Source organism: Bufo gargarizans, chromosome 8 (assembly GCF_014858855.1).
Source record: "Bufo gargarizans isolate SCDJY-AF-19 chromosome 8, ASM1485885v1, whole genome shotgun sequence".
In the NCBI taxonomy this organism is placed as follows: Eukaryota; Metazoa; Chordata; class Amphibia; order Anura; family Bufonidae; genus Bufo; species Bufo gargarizans.
In genome coordinates, this window is record NC_058087.1 from 103,014,812 (window position 1) to 103,042,049 (window position 27,238).

The 27,238-nt window shown below is 42.8% G+C and overlaps 1 protein-coding gene across 2 annotated transcripts in view; it reads left to right on the forward strand.

The window, feature by feature from the left end:
- Positions 1 to 27,238, forward strand: part of HIBCH (3-hydroxyisobutyryl-CoA hydrolase) — a 340,021-nt gene that overhangs the window by 112,345 nt on the left and 200,438 nt on the right. For both annotated transcript variants that reach the window (XM_044305063.1, XM_044305062.1), the window contains exons 5-6: positions 101 to 181; positions 1,546 to 1,598. In XM_044305063.1, coding sequence (XP_044160998.1) covers positions 101 to 181; positions 1,546 to 1,598 — 134 coding nt within the window. The remainder of the gene's footprint in view (positions 1 to 100; positions 182 to 1,545; positions 1,599 to 27,238) is intronic.

A 27,238-nucleotide genomic window follows, 5' to 3' on the forward strand; every position in this document is an offset into this window, starting at 1 on the left:
GCCAATCCCAGCTCAATCGCATTAGGTTCTCAAACTGTGAAACCACAATTCTCCATTTTATGTGTGTGCATATATATTATAATATTTCTTTGTTTAACAGCTGTTACAGAGGCTGGAAAGTGTGGAGCCCCACTTGCCAAAGAGTTTTTCAAAGAAGAGTACATTCTTAACAATGTTATTGGTAAGAAATACACATCAGATTCCTTATCTATAAAAATAAAATCAGTGATGATGATGCTGCGTACTTTGAAGAAGCTTTTCCATAATGAACATTGCTTCCGGCTCTTTCAACTGTTGTGTTTCTAGCATTAGTAGCTGATGAAAATGGCTGATTACCGAACGCAGGATAAGTCATCAATATCTAAAAGCTGAACATCCCCATTCATTCTAAGTTTGCAAGTAATCCCCTACTCACAGGATAAGGGATAACTAAATGATCCTTGGGAGTCCAACCGCTGGAACTGCCACCGATCTTGAGGTCCCATTCCCTCAGTCTGATGAAGCGGCAGGTTGGACATGCTACCTAGTGCCTAATTCATTCTGTGTAGGACTGCAGGAGATGACTGAGTACAGTGTTTGGCTATTAACAGCAGTCCCATATAGAACGAGTGGAGCGGTACACCACAATCTCAACTTGCTGCTCTATTCGATTTGAGGGAATGGGAACTCAGATCGGTGGGATCTTTTGGGAACGGTGGGGGTCCCAGCTGTTGGACCCCGAGCAATCAGTTAGTTATCCCCTATTCTGGGGATGGGGGATAACTTGCAAACTTTACACAACCCGCTTAAAGAGGTTTTTCCGGATTTACATATTGATGACCTGTCCTCAGGATAGGTCATCAATGTGAGGTCCATGGTGGTCCTACTCCTTGGAACCCATGGATAATTTGCCAAAAACAAGTTTTGCATTAAGAAACTGCATTAGATCCTTTCCTTGGATGAGCATCTTCATTAAAAAGATCATTAGCTGAATTACTCCATTTTGGTTACATGTATAGGGGGAGATTCATCAAAACTGATGCTAAGGAAAACTGTTCAGCACAATTTAATCTGTTGTATGTTTCTTTATTGTGCTGATTATATAGGTGTAAGATTAACTCATTGTCATAGTCTTCATAGTTTTTTCAGTTTCAGAGGGACAACCCTAAGGAACAAGCTGCAACAAATTTACAAAGTACTTGCATAGTAGATCCGGAGCTGCCACTGCTCTGTTTCACCCATCTAGGGTCTGTTTATCCAGCTGCAGCAGTGATGTTGCATCAACCACATCTGACTGCTTCAACCTGTCGTGGACCTCTGCGGTACACCTGAAGAAGCCAGTGATTGGCTGCAGCGGTCACATGTTGTCAGCATGACATCACCACTGCAGCAGGGTAAATAGAGCCCAGATGGGAAAACCAGAGTGGTGGTACTTCATTGCTGCTTGATTGGGAAGATTGTCCAGTTTCATCCTGAAACCAAACCAATTAAGAATAATCATATACTTGTCTTTAACATTATTATTATTATTATTTTTTTCTTCTTCTTCTTTCTTCTTCTTCTTAGGTACTTACAAAAAACCATACGTAGCTCTTATTGATGGAATTACAATGGGAGGTGTAAGTAAACCACATTCCTGTAATGTAGAACTACAGAGTATACTGTTTTAAAAAAAAAAATCTGCATGGTTGTATATTTATAGGGGAAAGAAATCGGTTTCATACAGAGCTTTAAATCGCCTTTTTTCCTTTCAAGTACCCATGGAGAGTTTAAGGCTCCTTTTACGTATCAGGGAGAGCTCCCGAACGATAAGGGTTGCATAGCATCATAAATCAATATAATGCTATATGACCCAGGAAGTGCTCCGGAGTTCAGGATGGGCGCTCTCCCTGACACATGCTGCAAGCCCGATGCTCATGTGAAAGAGGCCTAAGAAATTTTATAGGACAAGAATATTGGTGGCCTGTCTCCAGGGTAGACTATGAGTATAAGAAAGACCAGTGGGGTACGACTTTTGGCAATCTTGCTAATCAACTATTTGAATGGTCTCCAGAACCTCATTGTTGTAACGTCAAGCTGCAATATCATGCACCAAAGCAACTAAGTACACTGACCAAAAATATAAACACGACCCTTTCGGTTTTGCTCCCATTTTGCATGAGCTGAACTCAAAGATCTGAAACATTTTCTACATACACAAAAGACCCATTACGCTCAAATATTGTAAATATTGTTCACACATCTGTCTAAATCTGTGTTGTTGAGCAGTTCTCCTTTGCTGAGATAATCCATCCCACCTCACAGGTGTGGCATATCAAGGTGCAAATTAGACAGCATGAATATTGCACAGGTGTGCCTTAAACTGCCCACAATCAAAGCCCACTCTGAAATGTGCACAGTTTTGCCTTACTGGGGGATGAGGAAAGGGGGGGGGGGGGGACAGAAAACCGGTCAGTAACTCTCCGTCGCATAGAGTTGATGAGGTTGTTGATTGTGGCCTGTGGAATGTTGGTCCACTCCTGTTCAATAGCTGTGCGAAGCTGCAGAATATTGGCAGGAACTGGAACACACTGTCGTATACACCGATCCAGAGCATCCCAAACATGCTCAATCGGTGACATGTCTGGTGAGTATGTTGGCCATGCTAGAACTGGGATGTTTTCAGCTTCCAGGAATTGTGTACAGATCCTTCCAATATGGGGCTGTGTATTATCATGCTGCAACATGAGGTGATGGTTGTGAATAAATGGCACAACAATGGGCCTCAGGATCTCGTCACGGTATGTCTGTGCATTCAAAATGCCATCAATAAAATGCACCTGTGTTTGTTGTCCATATCATAACCCCACCGCCACCATGGGCCACTCGATCCACACCGTTGACATCAGAAACCACTCACCCACACAACGCCACAAACGCTGTCTGCCATCTGCCTTGAACAGTGAAAACCGGGACTCCTCTGTGAACAGAACACCTCTCCAAAGTGCCAGACACCATCGAATGTGCGCATTTGCCCACTCAAGTCGACAAGTTACGGCGACGAACTGCAGTCAGGTCCAGACCCCGATGAGGATGACTAGCATGCAGATGAGCTTCCCTGAGACTGTTTCTGACAGTTTGTGCAGAAAATCTTTGGTTATGCAAACCGATTGTTGCTGAAACTGCCCGGGTGGCTGGTCTCAGACTATCATGGAGGTGAACATGCTGGATGTGGAGGTCCTGGGCTGGTGTGGTTACACGTGGTCTGGGGATTGTGAGTCCGGTTGGATGTACTGCCAAATTCTCTGAAACTCCTTTGGAGACGGCTTATGGTAGAGAAATGAACATTCATTGCATGGGCAACAGCTCTGGTAGACATTCCTGCACTCAGCATGCCAATTGCACGCTCCCTCAAACGTTGCAACATCTGTGGCATTGTGCTGTGTGATCAAACTGCACATTTCAGAGTGGCTTTTATTGTGGGCAGTCTAAGGCACACCTGTGCAATATTCATGCTGTCTAATAAGCACCTTGATATGCCACACCTGTGAGATGGGATGGATTATCTTGGCAAAGGAGAAGTGCTCACTAACACAGATTTAGACCGATTTGTGAACATTATTTGAGAGTAATGGGTCTTTTGTGTATTTAGAAAAAGTTTCAGATCTTTGAGTTCAGTTCATGCAAAATGGGAGCAAAACTGAAAGGGTCGCGTTTATATTTTTGGTCAGTGTATATGGTGTGCAGATAGACAGTCCCATGTAAACAATGAAAAGACTGCAGCTTCACACAAGTCCTGTAGCCCCTTCGAACATGTGATCATGGGGGTGCTAAGAGTCAGACCAATCTGATATTGATTATCTGTTATATAGGTGATAAATGTACAGCTGTAGCCTGCATTATTTTGACACTAGCTGCACCAGCATGGTCAGTTTAACGCAATTTGTTGTATTACTGTAGAGTATTTTTGTTGTCTACTAATATACTTTTTACAGTGGTCACTAAGGGGTCTTGGTCTAGGCCTCAGATTTTTAAGGTGGCCTAGTTTAAACAATGAATGGGTCTCATGTGCCGTAAAGAGCTGGAGCTCGGCTCTCTAATGACAGCCAAGTCCTACTCTAGCAGTCCAAAATGGCAAAATTGCCAATTCTGTTTAACCCTTAGATGCTGCAATCAGTAGTGACCATGGTATCCAAGTGGTTTCAGAGGGAGGGGCTCCCTCTGTTTGCCATTGGCACACCTTTGTATAAGATCGCAGGTTGCTATTGTCTGTACATGGCAGCAGGGTGACTAATGCAGGCCCCTAGGTCTTTCTTCAGTGTATTCCTAAAAGGTTGCTTTTCAGTAATGTACTGATAGCATAATATACTGCTCTACTTAAGTAGTACATATTGTGAAAGCGATTAGAGGAAACGGTTATTATGAAATTTATTCTGCATGGTGAACGTTTTAAATTCACCAAAATGATACCAATGAAAACTAAAAATCACTCAGCAAAGATCAAGCCCTCAGACAACTCTGTAGAAAAATAAAAAAGTTAAGGGTCTTGGGAGATAGATATAGAGATATAGACAAAGCAAAAAATGATGCATACAATCGGGACTTGGTGGTCATCAGTCTTCCATGATGTAGGAAGGGGCAATCCCATAGGCAGGGTAGTGGTCCTAACCTGGGGCTCTCTCCCTACTATTCACTCTGTATTTGGGTTCCTGCCTACAAAAGGAATGGCCGCCCCGATGGGGACGATCCTGTATTTAGGAGCCTCCTATATACCCTAGGATGTCCCTGAAACCAGGTGATACAGGCCAATTCTGATTTAGGTGGCCTATAATTAAATAATGTGGCCTATTCTAAATGCACAACAAAAAAAAAATGCTGAATGTATCAAAGATATTTTAACTCAAATATAATGATTGAGTTCATATACCCACTGTGAAGACTACTGTGATCAAAACAACCGTCCAAACAGACGCCAAGTACACTGTCAGCTCTATTGTATGTTGTTAATATTCTTAAAGGATACCTCAAAAGTTTATTAAATACCAACATGTATTTGTTAGGTCCCTTAATTGGGGCCTGAGTCCCGATTGTATGCATCATTTTTGTTTTGTTTAACATGTGTTGTATGTGGGGTTATTATACTAGTACAATAAAGGTTACGTTTTATACTATAGTGGTACTCTGTGATAGTGATACTTAATGTAATGACACCACTATAAGGATATCTTCCTTTTGACGGGTTACTGTCTTTGCTGTGAACAATTAAGCAAGTTAAAGATAAAATCATCTCCAAAAGGCATCAGTTTCAAGATAACACTTTCCCTTTGTATTTTAAACAAAAATAATTATTTTCATCTTTTAAATTTTCAAAATAACAAAAAATAAAAAGGGCCCAAAGCTAAACTTTTGGCACTGTCCATGGTTATTACCTAGTAGCACCCCCTTTGGTAAGTATTACAGCTTGTAAATGCTTTTTTTTTTTAGCCAGTCAAGAAACCTTCAGTTCTTAATTGAGGGATTTTTAGCTATTCTTCCTAGCAAAAGTTCAGTTTTTGGTGAGAATTCTGGTCCGTCTTTTATACACTGCTCTTTTTTCAGGTCTATCCACAGATTTTCAATGATGTTCAGCTCAGGGGACTGTGAGCGCCAGAGGTCGCAATAACACCTGTTCAAGCATCATAGATGCTTGTTCAGGCCATTTTACTCCCTGAAGAAGTCTAAGGTGTGCCAATATGCCTTAGGGTCCATTCACACGTAAGTAGAATGGGTCCGGATCCGTTCCGCAAAGTTGCGTAACGGATCCGCACCCATTCATTTTCAATGGGGCCGGAAGAGATGCAGACAGCACACAGTCCGCATCCACATTTCCAGTGCGTGGCTTCGATCTTCCGGTCCGCGGCTTCCCCAAAAAATAGAACATGTCCTATTCTTGTCCGCAATAGCGGACAAGAATAGGCATTTCTGTAGGGGTGTCGGCCTGGTGTATTGCGGATCCGCAGTACACAACGGACATGTGAATGGACCCTTAGACTTTCCCCTGCATTTCATCAGCAAAGGACGCACTGTGAACGGCACAGGAAGCGCAGCAATGCTGCTGCTGCCTGAAACAATCAATAACAAAGCTCCTTACAGCAAAGAGTTTTGTTATTGGATGGTTTGAACGGGCTGCCTACCTTTTTGGCACTGCTTACTGAAGCTTCCAAACTTATTGCGCACCAGGTAGCATTTCTACATTGTGTGTTTTCATCCATGGTGTATGGGCACAGAAGGAGCTGTGGCAGTGCAGCCTCTAGTGTGTTTATGCTCTAAGAAGAGGAGGGGACATGCCCCTCGTGTTCATAAATTATCGTGTACATGTGGAGGGAAGTACGGTTTATGAGAGGCAGGCAGTGTCAGGAAAGGCCTGTGCCCTGCTTTGGATCTCAGGCCTTTCTGCAGTACTTGGGCTGAAAGTGAAAGCACCGTTTGGCGCTAATCACTCTCCATAGCATTGTTTTACTCCCATGTTACAGGTCATATGTGTGTGTGACATGTCATAGGATCTACTGGTGTGGACAAGGACGGGGTCCCAGTGCTATTGTGCCGTCACTTTTATGACAAACCTGTCTTACTTTTGATAAAGTACAGGGAAGATCCACTATTACTGTAATTTATCACTTTGCTCCAATTGCCTGCTGTTATTAAATGCTATGTACCGCTTTGGAGACAATTTTTTATGATTATCATTTTTTCTATTGGCCTTTATTAAAAAATATTGAGCTATTTTGTCACAAAGGGTTAACTGTTTTTCTAGCTGTGTGAGGTACTTTCACTTTCACTTTGTGCAGATCAACTAATAAACCTTATCTCTGAGAGGTCATAAACTGAGAGGTCATAAACATTTATTTAAGCCACATTCTTAATAGTAAGTTAAAGGGAACCTGTCACCAGTTTTATGGTGTCCTAACTAAGGGCAACATAAATAAGTGACTGATTCTCTTAGCAAAATGTTGGGTCACTTTCTTTATTTGACCCAGTCAATCTGCCAACATCTTGTATTGAAAAGCTCCAGCTGATAATGAGTCATGAATATTCATGAGCTCCTGACTCTTCCCGCCCACTTGCTGCTGAATGACAGTTATTTTCCATATGAATCAGCAGCAGGTGGGCAGGGGAGTGGCTATAGCTCTGAATTAAATAGACGCTGGACTCAATGACATCACGCCGGATTAAAATCGGCTCATCAGCATGCGGCATCTTTGTGTGTATGTTATGTGGTAACCATCTGTCACACCAGTAAGTGAATACATCTAAGGTACTTTTTAGTAGTTAATGATTGTGTATAATTAGTTAGATTATAATCAAATATCCACATGACAGGTTCCCTTAAAGAACTGAGCTATAATTGGTGTTTAGAAGGTCAGAGAGCAGAGATAAGGAGTCAGTCTGCTCCTGGTCTGACGGAAAAGACAGAAAATCCAAAGGGTGCTACTACAGTATGTCAGCTCTGTACAGAAAAAAAAGATGCTTTAATAAAAACCAATTCAAAAAATATATTTTTAGCTCAAAATTAGTGCCATGCAATAATGAAAAAGTGCCCCGTAAGGTGTAAATAGCCTTTAAAAAAAGTAATGGTTTCCCTGCATAAATACCCACCTTTTAGGGCACGTTCACACTCCCGCTATGTATTCCTGTTGTTCTGCACCGTTTAGATGAGCAGAACAATGACGATAACTGTTGTGCCGGATGAAAGACATAACTGAGATGAACAGAACTAAACAGACTCCATTTACTATGATGGAGTCCGTTCAGTTTCTGTTCAGGATCCTGTCTTTTTACCAGACAAAACAGTCCTACATTTAAGGCTTTTTTGATTCTGCAACAGAGCCCCGTACAGAGCCTCCAAGCCCTTAACATTATGTATGCCTACGTATTATTTATTTCTATTACTGCAACTTTCGTACTCCTCCTCAGCTTAAAATACTTCCAGGACAAATGTAGTGTTAGTCTATTGTGGGTTTTGAGGTGTGTTTAGGATCATTATTCATTTGTAGAAGCCATCCTCTTTTCAACTTCAGCTTTTTATGTTGCTGTTCTGTTTGCTTCTGTGATTTGCTGGAATTTCATCTAATCCATTCTTCCCTCTATCTGTTCCCCATGCCATTGACTGCAACACAACCCCAAAGCCTGATTGATCTGATTGATGCTTAAAGGGGTTGTGTCACTTCAGCAAGTGGCATTTAGCTTGTAGAGAACATATTTTATTTGCTGACTGGATTCATTTTTCCATCACATTATACACTGCTCGTTTCCATGGTTGTCACCACAGCCAGGGAGAAGGTGAGCTGTTTTTCTACCTGGTTGTGACTCTCTCCGCTGCGGTTGGACCGCACTACAGCCAGGGAGATGTAGACGCCTATTGTTATGGGGGCCTCTATGGGGCACGATAGATGTCACTGTTATGGGGGATGCTGTGGATGTCACAGTTATAGGGGTCTCTGCAAATGTCACTGTTATGGGGTTTCTGTTGATTTTGCTGGTCTGGGGAACTTTGCCTGTCACTATTATGAGGGGCTTTGCGGATGTCACTGTTATGGGGTCTCTATGGATTTCACTGTTATGGGGTCTCTATGGATTTCACTGTTATGGGGGGTCGCTGCAAATGCCACTGTTATGGGGGGTCGCTGCAAATACCACTGTTATGGGGGTCGCTGCAAATGCCACGGTTATGGGGGGTCGCTGCAAATGCCACTGTTATGGGGGGGTCGCTGCAAATGCCACTGTTATGGGGGGTCGCTGCAAATGCCACTGTTATGGGGGGTCGCTGCAAATGCCACTGTTATGGGGGGTCGCTGCAAATGCCACTGTTATGGGGGGTCGCTGCAAATACCACTGTTATGGGGGGGTCGCTGCAAATGCCACTGTTATGGGGGTCGCTGCAAATGCCACGGTTATGGGGGGTCGCTGCAAATGCCACTGTTATGGGGGGTCGCTGCAAATGCCACTGTTATGGGGGGGTCGCTGCAAATGCCACTGTTATGGGGGGGTCGCTGCAAATGCCACTGTTATGGGGGGGTCGCTGCAAATGCCACTGTTATGGGGGGGTCGCTGCAAATGCCACTGTTATGGGGGGGTCGCTGCAAATGCCACTGTTATGGGGGGGTCGCTGCAAATGCCACGGTTATGGGGGGTCGCTGCAAATGCCACGGTTATGGGGGGTCGCTGCAAATGCCACGGTTATGGGGGGTCGCTGCAAATGCCACGGTTATGGGGGGTCGCTGCAAATGCCACGGTTATGGGGGGTCGCTGCAAATGCCACGGTTATGGGGGGTCGCTGCAAATGCCACTGTTATGGGGGGTCGCTGCAAATGCCACTGTTATGGGGGGGTCGCTGCAAATGCCACTGTTATGGGGGGTCGCTGCAAATGCCACTGTTATGGGGGGTCGCTGCAAATGCCACTGTTATGGGGGGTCGCTGCAAATGCCACTGTTATGGGGGGTCGCTGCAAATGCCACTGTTATGGGGGGTCGCTGCAAATGCCACTGTTTGGGGGGGTCGCTAGATACAATAGCCATTTTCAAAAAAAATAATAGACACATGACAGGCTGTATGCCTTCTCGGCATTGTCGCTGCTTTAAACCGCCGCTCCACAATCTTTAGTGTCGTGGATACCAGCTTCAAAAGGTCGGCAGTGTTTTTTTGGGCTCATATGCTAGTTTCACATTTTTGTTCAGATGTATAGCTAGATAATGCCATTGACTATAATGGGATGTGACAGGAATCTGGATCCGTTTTCCCGTATCAATGGCTTTCGGCCAGACAAAGTCCTGCATATCCAACTGAAAGCTGGCATTTCTGCCGGAAAGTGGCCGGAATCTGTCAGATCCTATTTCAGTCAATGACATTATCCGGTGATCTCTGGCAGGCTGATCAGAAATGGACTAATGGCATTCATGTATTGGTGTAGTAACATGGCCACAGGAGCCACAGCTCCTGCAGGCTGAACAGTGTGGCAGGCAGGGTCAGTGAGTGACTCATCTCTCTGCAGAACAGGCTAGTTTTTTCTTAGAAATAAAGGTAGGTAGTGAAGCAAACGGGGGATGCAGGATGTAAATATTCCTGCTGAACGGCCGTGGTGCTCAGGGGGAAAGAACGCACATACATGAAGAACAGGTTTTGAGGCCATAAATATACATCCTTATGGGTGTTAGGAGCACAAAAAATGTTTTATGTCACCAAAAATATCAGATTTTGTAATTTTATTTCCTGAACATTATTATGGGGGCAGCCATCTTGCCTGAGCTGTTCTTAACAGCATTTACAAAGCATAAATATTGCTTTATGGCAGCCCATGGGCCATACACAATGGACAGGAAGTGGGGGGACCCTATTGACGTACATGAGGAAGTTTTCTAGGTATGCCCTGTGACCTTGTGCATGGTGGATTCTGTCTTCTGTTCCTCACTGTGGATATTTGAACACCCTGTGATTTTGCAAGTTCTCCCACTTGGATATCACGGAGGGGTCTGAAATTCACATTGTAGGTGCATTCCCACTCTGAGACAGAATAAAATAAAAAATATAAATTCAGGAAATCACATTGTATGATTTTTAAAGAATGTATTTATCTTGCACTGCTGAACATAAGTATTTGAACACCTGAGGAAATCAGTGTTAATATTTGGTACAGAAGCCTTTGTTTGCAATTACAGAGGTCAAATGTTTCCTGTAGTTCTTGACCAGGTTTGCACATACTGCAACAGGGATTTTGGCCCACTCCTCCACACAGATCTCCTCTAGATCTGTCAGGTTTTGGGGCTGTCGCTGAGCAACACGGAGTTTCAGCTCCCTCCAAAGATGTTCTATTGGATTTTAGGTCTGGAGACTATCTAAGCCACTTCAGAACCTTGATATGCTTCTTACAGAGCCACTCCTTGGTTATCCTGGCTGTGTGCTTCGGGTCGTTGTCATGTTGGAAGACCCAGCTATGACCCATCTTCAATGCTCTGACTGAGGGAAGGAGGCTGTTGCTCACAATAAATGGCGCCATTCATCCTTTCCTTTAATACAGTGCAGTCGTCCTGTCCTCTTTGCGGAAAAGCACCCCCAAAGCATGATGTTGCCACCCCCATGCTTCACATTAGGGATGGTGTTCTTGGGATGCAACTTATCCTTTTTTTTCCTCCTAAACACGATGATTGAAGTTTAGACCGAAAAGTTCTACTTTGGTCTCATCTGACCACATGACTTTCTCCCATGCCTCCTCTAGATAATCCAGGTGGTCATTAGCAAACTTCAGATGGGCCTGGACTTGAGCAGGGGAACCTTTAGTGCAATGCATGATTTGAATCCATGATGGCGTAGTGTTCTACTGACAGTGACCTTTGAAACTGTTGTCCCAGCTCTCTTCATGTCATTGACCAGCTCCTCCCTTGTAGTTCTAGGGTGATTCCTCACCTTTCTTATCACCCACGAGGTTGATCTATTTTCACCAAGCTGCTTGGCAATTGCCCCGTAGCCCTTTCCAGCCTTGTGGAAGTCCACAATTTTGGCTCTGGTGTTTTTTGACAGCTCTTTGGTCTTGCCCATGGTAGCATTTGGCGTCTGACTGACTGAGTGGAGCAGAGGTGGACTTTTTAAAGGCACAGTAACAGGTATTTGAAAGCCAGAATTCTTGCTGTTTCTCAGGTTTTCAAATACTTGCATTCAGCAGTGCAAGACAAATTATAGAAAAATCATACAATGTGATTTCTTGAATTTTTTTATTTTTATTCTTTCTCTGAGTGGGAATGCACCTTCAATGTGAATTTCAGACCCCTCCATGATGATGAAGTGGGAGAACTTAAAAATCGCAGGGTGTTCAAATACTTCGGTTCCTCACTGTATAACCAGATGTGATATCATTACAGACATAAGAATGAGTTAACTGCAGTAAAGTAATCTGTACAAACCAAAAAGTGGGGCCAATTATTAGACATAGTGGCCAGTACAAATACTTCAGGATTTTTGGTTTTAGTTTAAATATAAAAAGTGACATGGAAAATTAAAAATAACATCATAAAAAAATATTTTAAAATATGTTAAACGTAAAAAAGTGACTTAAATTGCAGGTCATTTTATGATACATACCCTTTAAGACAGAGTTTCGGAAATACATGCCTACATAGGAGCTAGGGCCCTTTTTATTTAACTTATATTTTATTTAGTTTTTCAATAATTTGTATTCCAAACATACAACAATCGTGTACATTAGTACAAAATAGTACAGAAAAAGATCATGGTGTAGATAAATTGTTAGCAAGTATACAGAATAGTACCAGAAAAGCATGATGCATAAAAGAATATGCAAATGCCTACGATGGAGAGGGGACACCACATCTACTCCCGTACTCTTAGCGATACAAAAAACAATCACATAGATGTGAAGGAAGAGTACAAAGCAACACAGAGATAGTAAAGCAACTTCAGGTCCCCACAGAACTGGTCCTTGAATTATCTTGTTTAGAAACTGTTCAGTGGAGCGCGGAAACCTCTTGATCCCTTCACAACACCACCAAATATGCCCACAACTTGTGAACAACACTAGCAGAGATTGGAAACTTATGGGTAAATCTTAGAAAGTCAATAGGGCATATAATACTATGTATACAAGTGGTGGTGAACCTATGGCACACGTTCCAGAAGGGGCACTCGGAGGCCTCACTGCGAGCATGCGGCTCTGTGTGGGCGGTGCGTAAGGTTGCCACTCCTGCACAGCTTAACCTGGCTGATATTTTTCACTATTCAGGTTAATTTGCTGTGTTGGCACTTTGCGATAAATAAGTGGGTTTTGGGTTGCAGTTTGGGCATTCAGTCTCTAAAAGGTTCGCCATCTTTGATCTATACAATAACCTTTTATTGTAGCTTCTAAGTGATAAACACATCTAGACAAAGATATACTTAAGGAAAATAGAAAAGCCCCTGTTCAGTAGAGAAGTGACACTTTAAATCGTTTTCCCATTCAATTTAGAAAGAAAACAATTCTGAGCTACAAAGTAACTGGATTTCCCGATAACTTTTGAGGATTCCCTTTTGTTAGCAAAGCTGGGCTTGTAAAAAAAAAAAATATAAGAATTTGTATATGGTTGACTCAGAATTAGGTGAAAAATATAAGGAGTGAATTAGGTGGCACAATTGAAGATATTTATAAAAATCATTTTTGGGGATATTATAGGTATCCATAATGGTAGAGATGGGTATTAATATATACCCCCTTCACTAATGTCCACCAAAGTAAGTATACCCTATAGAAGCCACAACCTGTAGTCAGTCAAGCAGCATAAGTTGCAAAAGTCTCATAGGAGTATCCTTTATAATGCATTGGAATAAGTTGTCTAATACTAGGGACTTTATTCAATAAAACTGCTCCAGCCTGTAAAGTAATAGAAGGAGGGAATAGAGCCTGTCAGAGATATACCATGAATAATCCTTCAATGAGGTAGTAGTTGTCAAGTGAGTTTCCATAGTCACCCATTTTTTGGTATGGTCTGTAATCCGCCAACTTTTAAGCTGCCTGATAATACATCAAAATAAAAGGACAATTCAAACGACCTATATGAATTGGAAGATATAGGATGTTTGCTGTTACCCTTGGTCTGGTGTGATTCCAAATAAAGTCAAGAAAACGTTCTTTAATGTGTTTGAGGATTGTAAATGGAATTACTGTAGGAAGATTGTGAAAGTAATAGAGAAATTTTGGTAGGATTAACTGTTGGTTAGGGAAGGTAAGTGTAATGCCTAAATAGGAAACACCATCAGTAGTCCGGGTGTTAACCCACTGTGCCACTAACTGGCTATACTTTGGAGGGGGTGTGTCTAGGTAGTTGCCAGGGGCTACCCCAGAGCAATCCCTGAGTCGGTGGCAGCTGGTCCAGGGGGACCAGGAGATACCTGGGTAGGTACCAGAAGTACACATGTCAGGCAGGCGGGGCCGCTACCAGGAGCAACAGTGCAGTACTGAAGGATGAGGCAGAGGCATTGTTAGATAGGCAAAAGGTCAGGTCAAGCAATCCAGGTCGGCAACAGGAGAGACAAAGCAAGCAGGCAGGGATCAGACAATAAGCAGAATCCAGGAACAAAGTATAAATCGGGAGCAAACGAGAGTGTCCTGAAACAGCAAACTCAAGGACCTTGACACAGAGGCATCTGGGAAGAGGGGTGAGCCAGGGTGGGTCAGTGAGGTCACCTGACCTAACCCACACAGCCCAGGGAGTGATGCGCTCCGCCCTTAGAGCAGTGTAATACGAAACCAGCCGAACTCATGCTGTGTCCAGGGCTGAGTGGAAGCTGTGGAACAGAATCCTCAAAAGCAATCCCGCCTACACAAACAGAGCCCAGGACTTCGGCGGTGAAATGGAAAGTACCGACCACAGGTCACCACTGAGCGTGGCGCCCGGAACCGCGGCGTACAGCAGCCGCTGTTACATGAAGTACTGTAGATTTAACTGTAGTCGACAGCCCCATGTCCAAAAGTAGGGATTTGTGGCATTATTTTTGTAGTAGCTAACTTCCCTAAAATCGCTGAATGATAACGACAATAAGGTAAGGTATCTTCAAGTGAGCTCTGGCTTATCGAAGCATCGTCAGCAAATTGTCCGATACAGTGATCCATTTCATAAGTTGCACAAAAGCTTCCATAACCAATGTGAAAACTAGAGAGGATAGGGGACATCCCTGCTTCTGCCATTTGTAATTTGGAAGGGTTGAGACAGAGACCAAGGTAGGCACTCAAGCAGAAGGGCAAGTATATAAGGACATAATAGACTTGTGGAGATGGGATAAAACCAAACTTATAAAGAACTGCAAAGAGATAGACCCAATGGACACAATCATATGCCTTTTCTGTATCCCGGGAAAGGAACAGAGAAGTTGTCTGGGTTGATTTCACCACCAATAGAATGTTAAGGAGCCGGTGGGTACCATCCAAAGTTTTGGCAGCCCTTTGGCAGTAATTTTTGCAGCAAAGAAATAAGAAAGGAAATTTGTCCTGAGTTAGGAGCTTACAAAGACATTAGAGCAGTGATGGCTAACCTTTTACAGACAGAGTGCCCAAACTGCAACCCAAAATCCACATATTTATAGCAAAGTACCAACATGGCAATTTAACCTGAATACTACTGTCCAATACGGTATATGTACTGATGAATGGCAGGAGAAGTCTAAGGCATATTGGTACACCATAGAACTTTTCTAGGGCGTAGGTGCCCACAGAGAGGCCGCCTCTGGCACCCGGGCCATAAGTTTGCCACCACTGCACTAGAGTATATGGTGCATTATTGATGAGACATAATAAAAAATAAAATATAAAATAAAAAAGCAACAGTGTTTTTAATCGCAATAGTGACGCCTCTTTTCTTGTGTATGGCTGGAGCCGAAAACGCATAAGGAAATGGTGTATGGTTTTAATCTACACAGATCCTCAGAATTTCAATGAGTCTCCTGAAGGCACAGTATATCAGCTCCCTGTTTAAGAGAGTCCCTCCATATCTTGGAGCAGTTATATGGGGAACTAAACCCCTTAACTTTAAGAGAAACAATCTTAATAACCATAATGAGAAGATAGTGGATGGTGATGGACAGGTCTAAGACCACAGATGATATCGCCTTGGAGCATAACAAATAGTAATGTTGCAAAGAATAACGCATGACAAAGTAAAGACAAGGGCGTGTTAGGTACCCACAGTTGGCAGAAAAAGTGTGGCATATGGTATGAACTTCACCCATAAAAAAAAAAAAAAAAAAAAAAAAATGAAATAAAATGTCCAAAGAATTGTAGAGTCTGATTCTATTGAGGGGAATCAGAATAAAACAATGTAATAAATGTGGACTTCGTTCCTTCAACAACCATATTTAGGGGATGTTTTTGTCCCATGTTTAACATGCACATTGGGGAAAAAAGGATGCAACAGCATAGTGCACTGTACATCTATCTGAGGGTTCAGTTTAACGTATACATCATACATATGTTAAAGGACAAAAACATGATGTGAACATAGTTTTATTGATTAAGGTTAAGTGAGTACTGACTAAGGTGCGTGGCTTCGATGCTGTGACATACAGTCAGTGGCTGCATCAGAACCGGATTCTTCTAGTCTGGAGGAAGGGGATACCTGGAGCTGGAAAGAACCTTCAAGAGCTATCCTTAACAAGAAACAGGCTGAAAGAGGTACATAAGAAGGAATGGGAAGTAGTTAAAGAGGACGTGCAACATGTCAGACAAATGGTGGAGGGAGTTGAGGAGGGCTAAGAGACGATCCTTTCTCAATTAGAAGACCGTTCCAGCACCATACAAGAGCAAGCTTCAGAGTTATCTAACGTGATGGTGCCTTTAGACAATCTGGAAAACAGACAACGCCATAACAAACGCCACTTTCGGGGCTTTCCAGAGACTATACCGCCTGCTGAACTGGAGCTGATGGCACAGAAGCTGTTCAAGGATCTGCTTGGTGAGTCAGCAAAAGACTCTATTCTTATAGACCGCATACATGGATCTCTTTATCCTAAGCCCTCAGATCCAACCAGACCAAAGGAGACCATATGCCGTATTCACTTTTTTACTGTATAGAAGACCATCATGAAAGCAGCACGAGAGCAGCCAGACCTCAAGCTCATTGCTATAATGGCGATCCTCTCAAGGCATACCCGTAGAGCACTTAGACCCCTTCTCTCTCCCCTCCAAGACAAAGTTATTCCCTACAGATGAGGATTCCTTTTCCAACTGTATGCTTCACACAATGAAAAATCGGCAAACTTCTGGTCTCTAGGAGATCTTCCAAACTTCCGCAATACTTTTTCTACTGACTCGTGGTTTCTCTCTCAGATTGGCCTAAATCAAGTCACCCTCTGGGTCTCCCACAACATGAGAAATGGAATGGGTCAATTTTGCATTGTACCACAAGAACAAGGCTTCATCCTCATCTGGCACTAGGACCTGACTGTCTGAACACATTTCCAGAGGTTCCTGTGGCTTGTTACTTTGTTTAATAGGGCTAGCAAATACTTTTGTTCTTTTTTTTTTTCCTCTTTTTTTCCCCCTAACACCTGTGGTTACGTTGGTTATTTTAGTTTCCTCTGCATGTACAGATTTCTTGGGGTACTTGAATCTAATGCTTCTACTATACCACATAGGGTCACCACGCTGTATTAGGCGTTTATGCACAGATTTCTTTGATCACTTTTGTTGGCCTAGTAGATCATTTTCTGTTTGTACAACTGTCATTTGTTATGATGTTCTTTGTGTTGTGTCTTCAAATTCCTATTTTTTCCAAACAAACTATATTTGGGTTTCTCACTTCAGCGATTAGACCTACATCTGGTACTCAAGACTCACTTCAAGTTCTCTAATATACCCAAATGTGAACATAAGTTTTACCCAAAATGTTACCGCAGTCGAAAGTAGAGATGAGTGAACCAGGCAAGATTCGTTTAATTTGAAGTTCGCTGATTTTTTGGAAAAATTTAGGGGAGAGAAACTAGTATATAAATGTGTGTATCCTTATGATACAGATGTGTTGTCTAAGGGGTAATTGTTCTCATTATGGAGAGCCCCTAGTATGCCGAGTACATGTGGGCAGCATTGTAGGCCGAGCAATGCCCCCTAGGTTTCTGGGATGGATATTCAAATTGGCTTTCATAAATTTATCTGATGCCAGCAGATGTTAGGCATGATCATTTGCATATATTTTCCCCAGAACACAAGAAGAGTGTAGTCTAGTCTACAGTAGTCATCACGTATATCGACTGGTCTCTGTAATAGAAATAATACCCACCTTGAGTAGTGTTCTCTGGCATTCAATATTTATGCATATTTTCCAGTCTCCCTAATGATAATGAGCACCCCAAAGAGTACTCCACAAGTCAAGTTAACCAAGTAAGACAAGTTTCTCTTGAGATATTTTGGTTCTCTTGTTCTTCTAGAAAGATAACTAGCTTGCAAATGTCATTAGGAGAGGTTTACGCTTTGTGGGATATTGTAGTTCTCTTGTCTTACATTCAGTTGAATGTTACTTTGAAAGTATCTCTAGTTCAACTGAAGTTGATCAGAAATGTTGGAATAAAATTGCTAAAGATGTTGTCTGTTTTTGCTATACTGATGATGTATCCCCAGGTGAATAGGAAGGAGCTGTCCCTTTGAAGTGATACAGCTTGCTGTGCACAGCAAGTAGGTAAGGAGAACACAGCAACAATATGAGCGCTGTATTGTTTTCACACAGCAGATTGGCAGATGCCTACAATTTAAACATGCTTATGTAGCAAAACTAGAAAAAATAGCTAAGTTAGCCTCACATCTCTAACTAGTTCTTTCAGGACAAAGTCCCTTTATCAGAGAAAAGCAGATGAGAATAGCTTTCCTAGTTGCGAGGCTCTAAGGGGAACCTCTGAGTAGGTGGATAGATATAGGGCCCTCAGCAATTTTAAGGTCAGTATTAAACATGACGTATTTTATTAATATAATTTCATAAAATGCAAACAATATATCGAGCCCCGTCCGGAACAGGAAGGGGCTCGATATATTGTTTGCATTTTATGAAATTATATTAATAAAATACGTCCTATTTACCTTCATATAGAGTGCCCATCCACATATTTTTCCATTTTAAACTACAATTTTGAGGGGTGTACTCAAATTGTGGTTGGTGCACCTACCGTGGGGGAACAGATGTGACCGGATCTCTAAAACTATTTTTTTTTACAGTATTAAACATCAACCATCCCAAGGAAGAGGTGCTGCACCTTCAATATGTTTTCTCATTTAATATCAGCCAAGGCACATTACATATCTAGGGGTAAAGCTTCCATCAACCCTGCAGATGCCTATTGAATTAATTTTTAGCCTCTTCTGAGAATTAATGCTCTAGAAATTGATAATTTCCCAAGGTTTCTATATTTTTCCCAATACCCCTACCCAGAGCCTTATTTTCTGCCCTTAGAAAGACTATCTTAACCACTTCAGCCCCGCTAGGTGAAACCCCCTTCATGACCAGAGCACTTTTTACACTTCGGCACTACACTATTTTCACCGTTTATCGCTCGGTCATGCAACTTACCACCCAAATGAATTTTACCTCCTTTTCTTCTCACTAATGGAGCTTTCATTTGGTGGTATTTCATTGCTGCTGGCATTTTTAGTTTTTTTGTTATTAATCAAAATGTAACGATTTTTTTGCAAAAAAATGACATTTTTCACTTTCAGCTGTAAAATTTTGCAAAAAAAAAACGACATCCATATATACATTTTTCGCCAAATTTATTGTTCTACATGTCTTTGATAAAAAAAAAATGTTTGGGCAAAAAAAAAAATGGTTTGGGTAAAAGTTATAGCATTTACAAACTATGGTACAAAAATGTGAATTTCCGCTTTTTGAAACAGCTCTGACTTTCTGAGCACCTGTCATGTTTCCTGAGGTTCTACAATGCCCAAACAGTAGAAAAACCCCACAAATGACCCCATTTCGGAAAGTAGACACCCTAAGGTATTCGCTGATGGGCATAGTGAGTTCATAGAACTTTTTATTTTTTGTCACAAGTTAGCGGAAAATGATGATGATTTTATTATTTTTATTTTTTCTTACAAAGTCTCATATTCCACTAACTTGCGACAAAAAATAAAAAATTCTAGGAACTCACCATGCCCCTCACAGAATACCTTGGGGTGTCTTCTTTCCAAAATGGGGTCACTTGTGGGGTAGTTATACTGCCCTGGCAATTTAGGGGCCCAAATGCGTGAGAAGAACTTTGCAATCAAAATGTGTAAAAAATGACCGGTGAAATCCAAAAGGTGCACTTTGGAATATGCGCCCCTTTGCCCACCTTGGCAGCAAAAAAGTGTGACACATCTGATATCGCCGTACTCAGGAGAAGTTGGGGAATGTGTTTTGGGGTGTCATTTTACATATACCCATGCTGGGTGAGAAAAATATCTTGGTCAAATGCCAACTTTGTATAAAAAAATGGGAAAAGTTGTCTTTTGCCAAGATATTTCTCTCATCCAGCATGGGTATATGTAAAATGACACCCCAAAACACATTCCCCAACTTCTCCTGAGTACGGCGATACCAGATGTGTCACACTTTTTTGCAGCCAAGGTGGGCAAAGGGGCACACATTCCAAAGTGCACCTTTCGGATTTTGCAGGCCATTTTTTACACATTTTGATTGCAAGGTACTTCTCACACATTTGGGCCCCTAAATTGCCAGGGCAGTATAACTACGCCACAAGTGACCCCATTTTGGAAAGAAGACACCCCAAGGTATTCCGTGAGGGGCATGGCGAGTTCCTAGAATTTTTTATTTTTTGTCACAAGTTAGCGGAAAATGATGATTTTTTTTTTCTTCTCTTTTTTCCTTACAAAGTCTCATATTCCACTAACTTACGACAAAAAATAAAAAATTCTAGGAACTCGCCATGCCCCTCACGGAATACCTTGGGGTGTCTTCTTTCCAAAATGGGGTCACTTGTGGCGTAGTTATACTGCCCTGGCAATTTAGGGGCCCATATGTGTGAGAAGTACTTTGCAATCAAAATCTGTAAAAAATGACCGGTGAAATCCGAAAGGTGCACTTTGGAATATGTGCCCCTTTGCCCACCTTGGCATCAAAAAAGTGTCACACATCTGGTATCGCCGTACTCAGGAGAAGTTGGGGAATGTGATTTGGGGTGTCATTTTACATATACCCATGCTGGGTGAGAGAAATATCTTGGCAAAAGACAACTTTTCCCATTTTTTTATACAAAGTTGGCATTTGACAAAGATATTTTTCTCACCCAGCATGGGTATATGTAAAATGACACCCCAAAACACATTGCCCAACTTCTCCTGAGTACGGCGATACCAGATGTGTCACACTTTTTTGCTGCCAAGGTGGGCAAAGGGGCACATATTCCAAAGTGCACCTTTCGGATTTTGCAGGGCATTTTTTACACATTTTGATTGCAAAGTTCTTCTCACACATTTGGGCCCCTAAATTGCCAGGGCAGTATAACTACCCCACAAGTGACCCCATTTTGGAAAGAAGACACCCCAAGGTATTCCGTGAGGGGCATGGCGAGTTCCTAGAATTTTTTATTTTTTGTCGCAAGTTAGTGGAATATGAGACTTTGTAAGGAAAAAAGAAAAAAAAAGAAAAATCATCATTTTCCGCTAAATTGTGACAAAAAATAAAAAATTCTAGGAACTCGCCGTGCCCCCCACGGAATACCTTGGGGTGTCTTCTTTCCAAAATGGGGTCACTTGTGGCGTAGTTATACTGCCCTGGCAATTTAGGGGCCCAAATGTGTAAGAAGTACCTTGCAATCAAAATGTGTAAAAAATGGCCTGCGAAATCCGAAAGGTGCCCCTTTGCCCACCTTGGCTGCAAAAAAGTGTCACACATGTGGTATCGCCGTACTCAGGAGAAGTTGGGCAATGTGTTTTGGGGGGGTCATTTTACATATACCCATGCTGGGTGAGAGAAATATCTTGGCAAAAGACAACTTTTCCCATTTTTTTATACAAAGTTGGCATTTGACCAAGATATTTTTCTCACCCAGCATGGGTATATGTAAAATGACACCCCAAAACACATTCCCCAACTTCTCCTGAGTACGGCGATACCACGTGTGACACTTTTTTGCAGCCTAGATGCGCAAAGGGGCCCAAATTCCTTTTAGGAGGGCATTTTTAGACATTTGGATCCCAGACTTCTTCTCACACTTTCGGGCCCCTAAAAAGCCAGGGCAGTATAAATACCCCACATGTGACCCCACTTTGGAAAGAAGGCACCCCAAGGTATTCAATGAGGGGCCTGGCGAGTTCCTAGAATTTTTTTTTTTTTGCATAAGTTAGCGGATATTGATTTTTTTTTGTTTTTTTCTCACAAAGTCTCACTTTCCGCTAACTTAGGACAAAAATTTCAATCTTTCATGGACTCAATATGCCCCTCACGGAATACCTTGGGGTGTCTTCTTTCCGAAATGGGGTCACATGTGGGGTATTTATACTGCCCTGGCTTTTTAGGGGCCCTAAAGCGTGAGAAGAAGTCTGGAATATAAATGTCTAAAAATGTTTACGCATTTGGATTCCGTGAGGGGTATGGTGCGTCCATGTGAGATTTTATTTTTTGACACAAGTTAGTAGAATATGAGACTTTGTAAGAAAAAACAAAAACAAACAAAAAATTTCCGCTAACTTGTGCCAAAAAAAATGTCTGAATGGAGCCCCCCTGTAAGGCTCCATTCAGACGTCCGCATGATTTTTTACGGATCCATGGATCGGATCCACAGAACGCATGCGGACGTCTGAATGGAGCCTTACAGGGGGGTTATCAATGACAGGGGGTGATCAGGGTAATCAGGGTGATCACCCCCCTGTCACTGATCACCCCCCCTGTAAGGCTCCATTCAGACATCCGCATGATTTTTTACGGATCCATGGATACATGGATCGGAACCACAAAACGCATGCGGACGTCTGAATGGAGCCTTACAGGGGGGTTATCAATGACAGGGGGTGATCAGGGTAATCAGGGTGATCACCCCCCTGTCACTGATCACCCCCCCTGTAAGGCTCCATTCAGACATCCGCATGATTTTTTACGGATCCATGGATACATGGATCGGATCCACAGAACGCATGCGGACGTCTGAATGGAGCCTTACAGGGGGGTTATCAATGACAGGGGGTGATCAGGGTAATCAGGGTGATCACCCCCCTGTCACTGATCACCCCCCCTGTAAGGCTCCATTCAGACATCCGCATGATTTTTTACGGATCCATGGATACATGGATCGGATCCACAGAACGCATGCGGACGTCTGAATGGAGCCTTACAGGGGGGTTATCAGTGACAGGGGGTGATCAGGGTAATCACCCCCCTGTCACTGATCACCCCCCCTGTAAGGCTCCATTCAGACATCCGCATGATTTTTTACGGATCCATGGATACATGTATCGGATCCACAGAACGCATGCGGACGTCTGAATGGAGCCTTACAGGGGGGTTATCAATGACAGGGGGTGATCAGGGTAATCAGGGTGATCACCCACCTGTCACTGATAACCCCCCTGTAAGGCTCCATTCAGACATCCGCATGATTTTTTACGGATCCATGGATACATGGATCGGATCCACAAAACGCATGCGGACGTCTGAATGGAGCCTTACAGGGGGGGTTTATCAATGACAGGGGGGTGATCAGGGAGTGTATATGGGTGATCACCCGCCTGTCATTGATCACCCCCTGTAAGGCTCCATTCAGACGTCCGCATGTGTTTTGCGGATCCGATCCATGTATCCATGGATCCGTAAAAATCATGCGGACGTCTGAATGGAGCCTTACAGGGGAGTGATCAATGACAGGGGGGTGATCAATGACAGGGGGTGATCAGGGAGTGTATATGGGTGATCACCCGCCTGTCATTGATCACCCCCCTGTAAGGCTCCATTCAGACGTCCGTATGCTTTTTGCGGATCCGATCCATGTATCCGTGGATCCGTAAAAATCATACGGACGTCTGAACGGAGCCTGACAGGGGGGTGATCAATGACAGGGGGGTGATCAGGGAGTTTATATGGGGTGATCATGGGTGATCAGGGGTTTATAAGGGGTTAATAAGTGACGGGGGGGGGCAGTGTAGTGTAGTGTGGTGTTTGGTGCGACTGTACTGACCTACCTGAGTCCTCTGGTGGTCGATCCTAACAAAAGGGACCACCAGAGGACCAGGTAGGAGGTATATTAGATGCTGTTATGAAAACAGCGTCTAATATACCTGTTAGGGGTTAAAAAATTCGGATCTCCAGCCTGCCAGCGAGCGATCGCCGCTGGCAGGCTGGAGATCCACTCGCTTACCTTCCGTTCCTGTGAGCGCGCGCGCCTGTGTGCGCGCGTTCACAGGAAATCCCGGCCCTCGCGAGATGACGCGTATATGCGTCGTCGTGCGCAGGGCTGCCACCTCCGGACCGCACATCTGCGTTAGGCGGTCCGGAGGTGGTTTATTAAGCAGAGAAAAATAAATAAATAAATAAAAATTGTTGAAATGGCAGTACTAGAATACAAACACTTAACTTTCAATGATCTCTGCTGCAATCCACACTCAGCCACCTGCAATCACTCCCACAAAACCACACACAGCACTAGAACTCCTTGTTTTTTTAAACTCCACTTAATAAGAAGCCCACTTAGTAGAGCAAGCCCCAGGAAGAGCAGGCTCTAGAGAGTTTTAGTGGGTCAATTTATAGCACCTGGTTGCCCAGGGCACTCCCCTTAATTAAGCAGAGAAAAAAAAAAGGTTGAAATGGCAGTACTAGAATACAAACACTTAACTTTCAATGATCTCTGCTGCAATCCACACTCAGCCACCTGCAATCACTCCCACAAAACCTCACACAGCACTAGAACTCCTTGTTTTTTTAACTCCACTTAATAAGAAGCCCACTTAGTAGAGCAAGCCCCAGGAAGAGCAGGCTCTAGAGAGTTTTAGTGGGTCAATTTATAGCACCTGGTTGCCCAGGGCACTCCCCTTAATTTCTAAACTTTTATATCCAAAATTGTATACAGAGGTTGTATTCTACTTATTCTAATTATAAAGATTACTCCTTTTTCACCATACACTACAAAGGGTACAAATATTTTGGAGTAGCCCCTTTTTTTGGGTCACAACTTGATGGTCTTCTTGGGTTTCTGGGGGGCCAAGCACTGAACCCCAAATACCCAGACCACGACTTTATATTTGTTTTGCCGGTTACTCTGCCCACTACCCTGCTTTTTAACTGTTTGCCAGCTACCTACCTCACTTTCTTGAGCCTCCATGCTACCACCCTCTCCTGCATCTACCCCATAAAGTGCCTGTTCAGTGAGAAGCAAACTCTGTTTCAAATTGCCAACGCTTCTCAGTGTCAATTAAGTAATGTCATAGACAGACTCTTATTTCTGATATTAGCATAAGGATTCTATATTGAAAGGAAGTTTTCTACAGAATTGGTGCGTTGCAAATGTGGTGCAAATATTTTAAAAATGGTTTTAAAAAAAAAGGGTAAAAAAACATCTTTCGTGGGTAAAATGTTTAAAGTTTTTCTAAGAGATGCTATCTTGGAGCATCTCAATGAAATAAGCATATAACACTATATCGCATGGCTTCATAAGGGATTAGTCATGTCTAATTTAACCACTTCAGCTCCCCTAGCTTAAACCCCCTTAATGACCAGACCACTTTTTACAATTCTGCACTACACTACTTTCACGGTTTATTGCTCGGTCATACAACTTACCACCCAAATGAATTTTGCCAACAAAATATTTTCTAGGAACTCGCCATGCCCCTCACGGAATACCTTAGGGGGTCTTCTTTCCAAAATGGGGTCACTTATGGGGTATTTATACTGCCCTGGCATTTTAGGGCCCTAAAGCGTGAGTAGAAGTCTGGAATATAAATGTCTAAAAAATTTTACGCATTTGGATTCCGTGAGGGGTATGGGGAGTTCATGTGAGATTAAATTTTTGGTCACAAGTTAGTGGAATATGAGACTTTGTAAGAAAAAAAAAAAAAAAAAAAAATGTTTTTCGCTAACTTGTGTTCCCCCCCCAAAAAAGAAAAATAAAATCTTCTATGAACTCACCATGCCCCTCAAAAGTGATCTTTATAGCGCCGCAAAAAAAATATTTCTGCCACTGTGGTGGGGCGGACTGAACGCAAGTGTGCGCACAAGATCAGGCCTGAGCGTTTTTTGTAGAGCCTATAGAACATGTCCTATTCTTGTCCGCAGTTGCCTTACAGGGGGGTGATCAATGACGGGGGTAATAAGGGGTTAATAAGTGACAGGGGGTGGGGGGTGTAGTGTAGTGGTGCTTGGTGCTACTTATTACAGAGCTGCCTGTGTCCTCTGGTGGTCGATCCAAGCAAAAGGGACCACCAGAGGACCAGGTAGCAGGTATATCAGACGCTGTTAACAAAACAGCGTCTGATATACCTTTCAAGGGTTAAAAAAAAAAATTGCATCTACAGCCTGCCAGCGAATGATCGTCGCTGGCAGGCTGTAGATCCACTGGTTTACCTTGCGATCCTGTGAACGCGCGCACCTGTGTGCGCTCGTTCACTGGAAATCTCGCCTCTCGTGAGAGGACTCATCGGCGCATCCAGGAGGAATAACAGGGCTGCCGCCAGGACGCAATCCTGCGTGCGGCGGTCCTGAGAAGGTTAATCAGAGTCTATAAGGAGGTAAGTTCAAAGTGAGTCACTGTGTCACGTATCTTGACCTCGCCAAAGCATTTGATACAGTGCCACATAAAAGGTTACATAGTTATTAATAGTTGAAAAAAGACCTAAATCCATCAAGTTCAACCAAGGGATAGGAGGGGATGTGAATTTTAGAAAAGGGAATGAGACTCAGATTTCTATACATTTTAAACATTAATGCCTTTTGAGAAATCATGGAAGCCCTTTTTAACCCCTTTTACCCTGGGCCAGTTTTCGCTCTTCTGCCCAGGTAATTTTTTTGCAAATCTGACATGTCACTTTATGTGGTAATAACTTTGGAACACTTTTTTTACTTATTTAAGCCATTTTGACATAGTGATGCCTCATATAATAGTTATTACTTTTACATTTCCCATATGTCTACTTCATGTTTGGATCATTTTGAAAATTACATTTTATTTTTGGGGGACGTTAGAAGGCTTAGAAGTTTGGAAGCAAATCTTGAAATCTTTTGGAAAAATTCCCAAACCCACTTTTTAAGGACCAGTTCAGTTCGGAAGTCACTTTGTGAGGCTTACATAATAGAAACAACCCAAAAATGACCCCATTTTAGAAACTACCCCCCTCAAGGTTTTCAAAACAGATTTTTACAAACTTTGTTAACCCTTTATGTGTTCCACAAGAATTTATGGAAAATGGAGGCAGATTTTTGGGCAGATTTTATATTGTAATCAATTTTTTCCAGTAGCAAATTAACAGCCAAGCAAAATTCAATATTTATTACCCTGATTCTGCGGTTTACAGAAACACCCCACATATGGTCGTAAATTGCTGTATGGTCACACGGCAGGGCGCAGTAGGAAAAGAACGCCATATGGTTTTTGGAAGGCAGATTTAGCTGAACTGGTTTTTAGAAACCCCCCCTGATGCACCCTTACAGTAGAAACTCAAATAAGTTACCACATTTTGGAAACTACGAGATAAGATGCCAGTTTTATTGACACTATTTTGGGGTAGAAGTGATGTCACACCTGCGCCGCTACTTTCCAGACCTGGGCGCTTCTCCGGATGCTGCCGCTCTGCAGAGGACC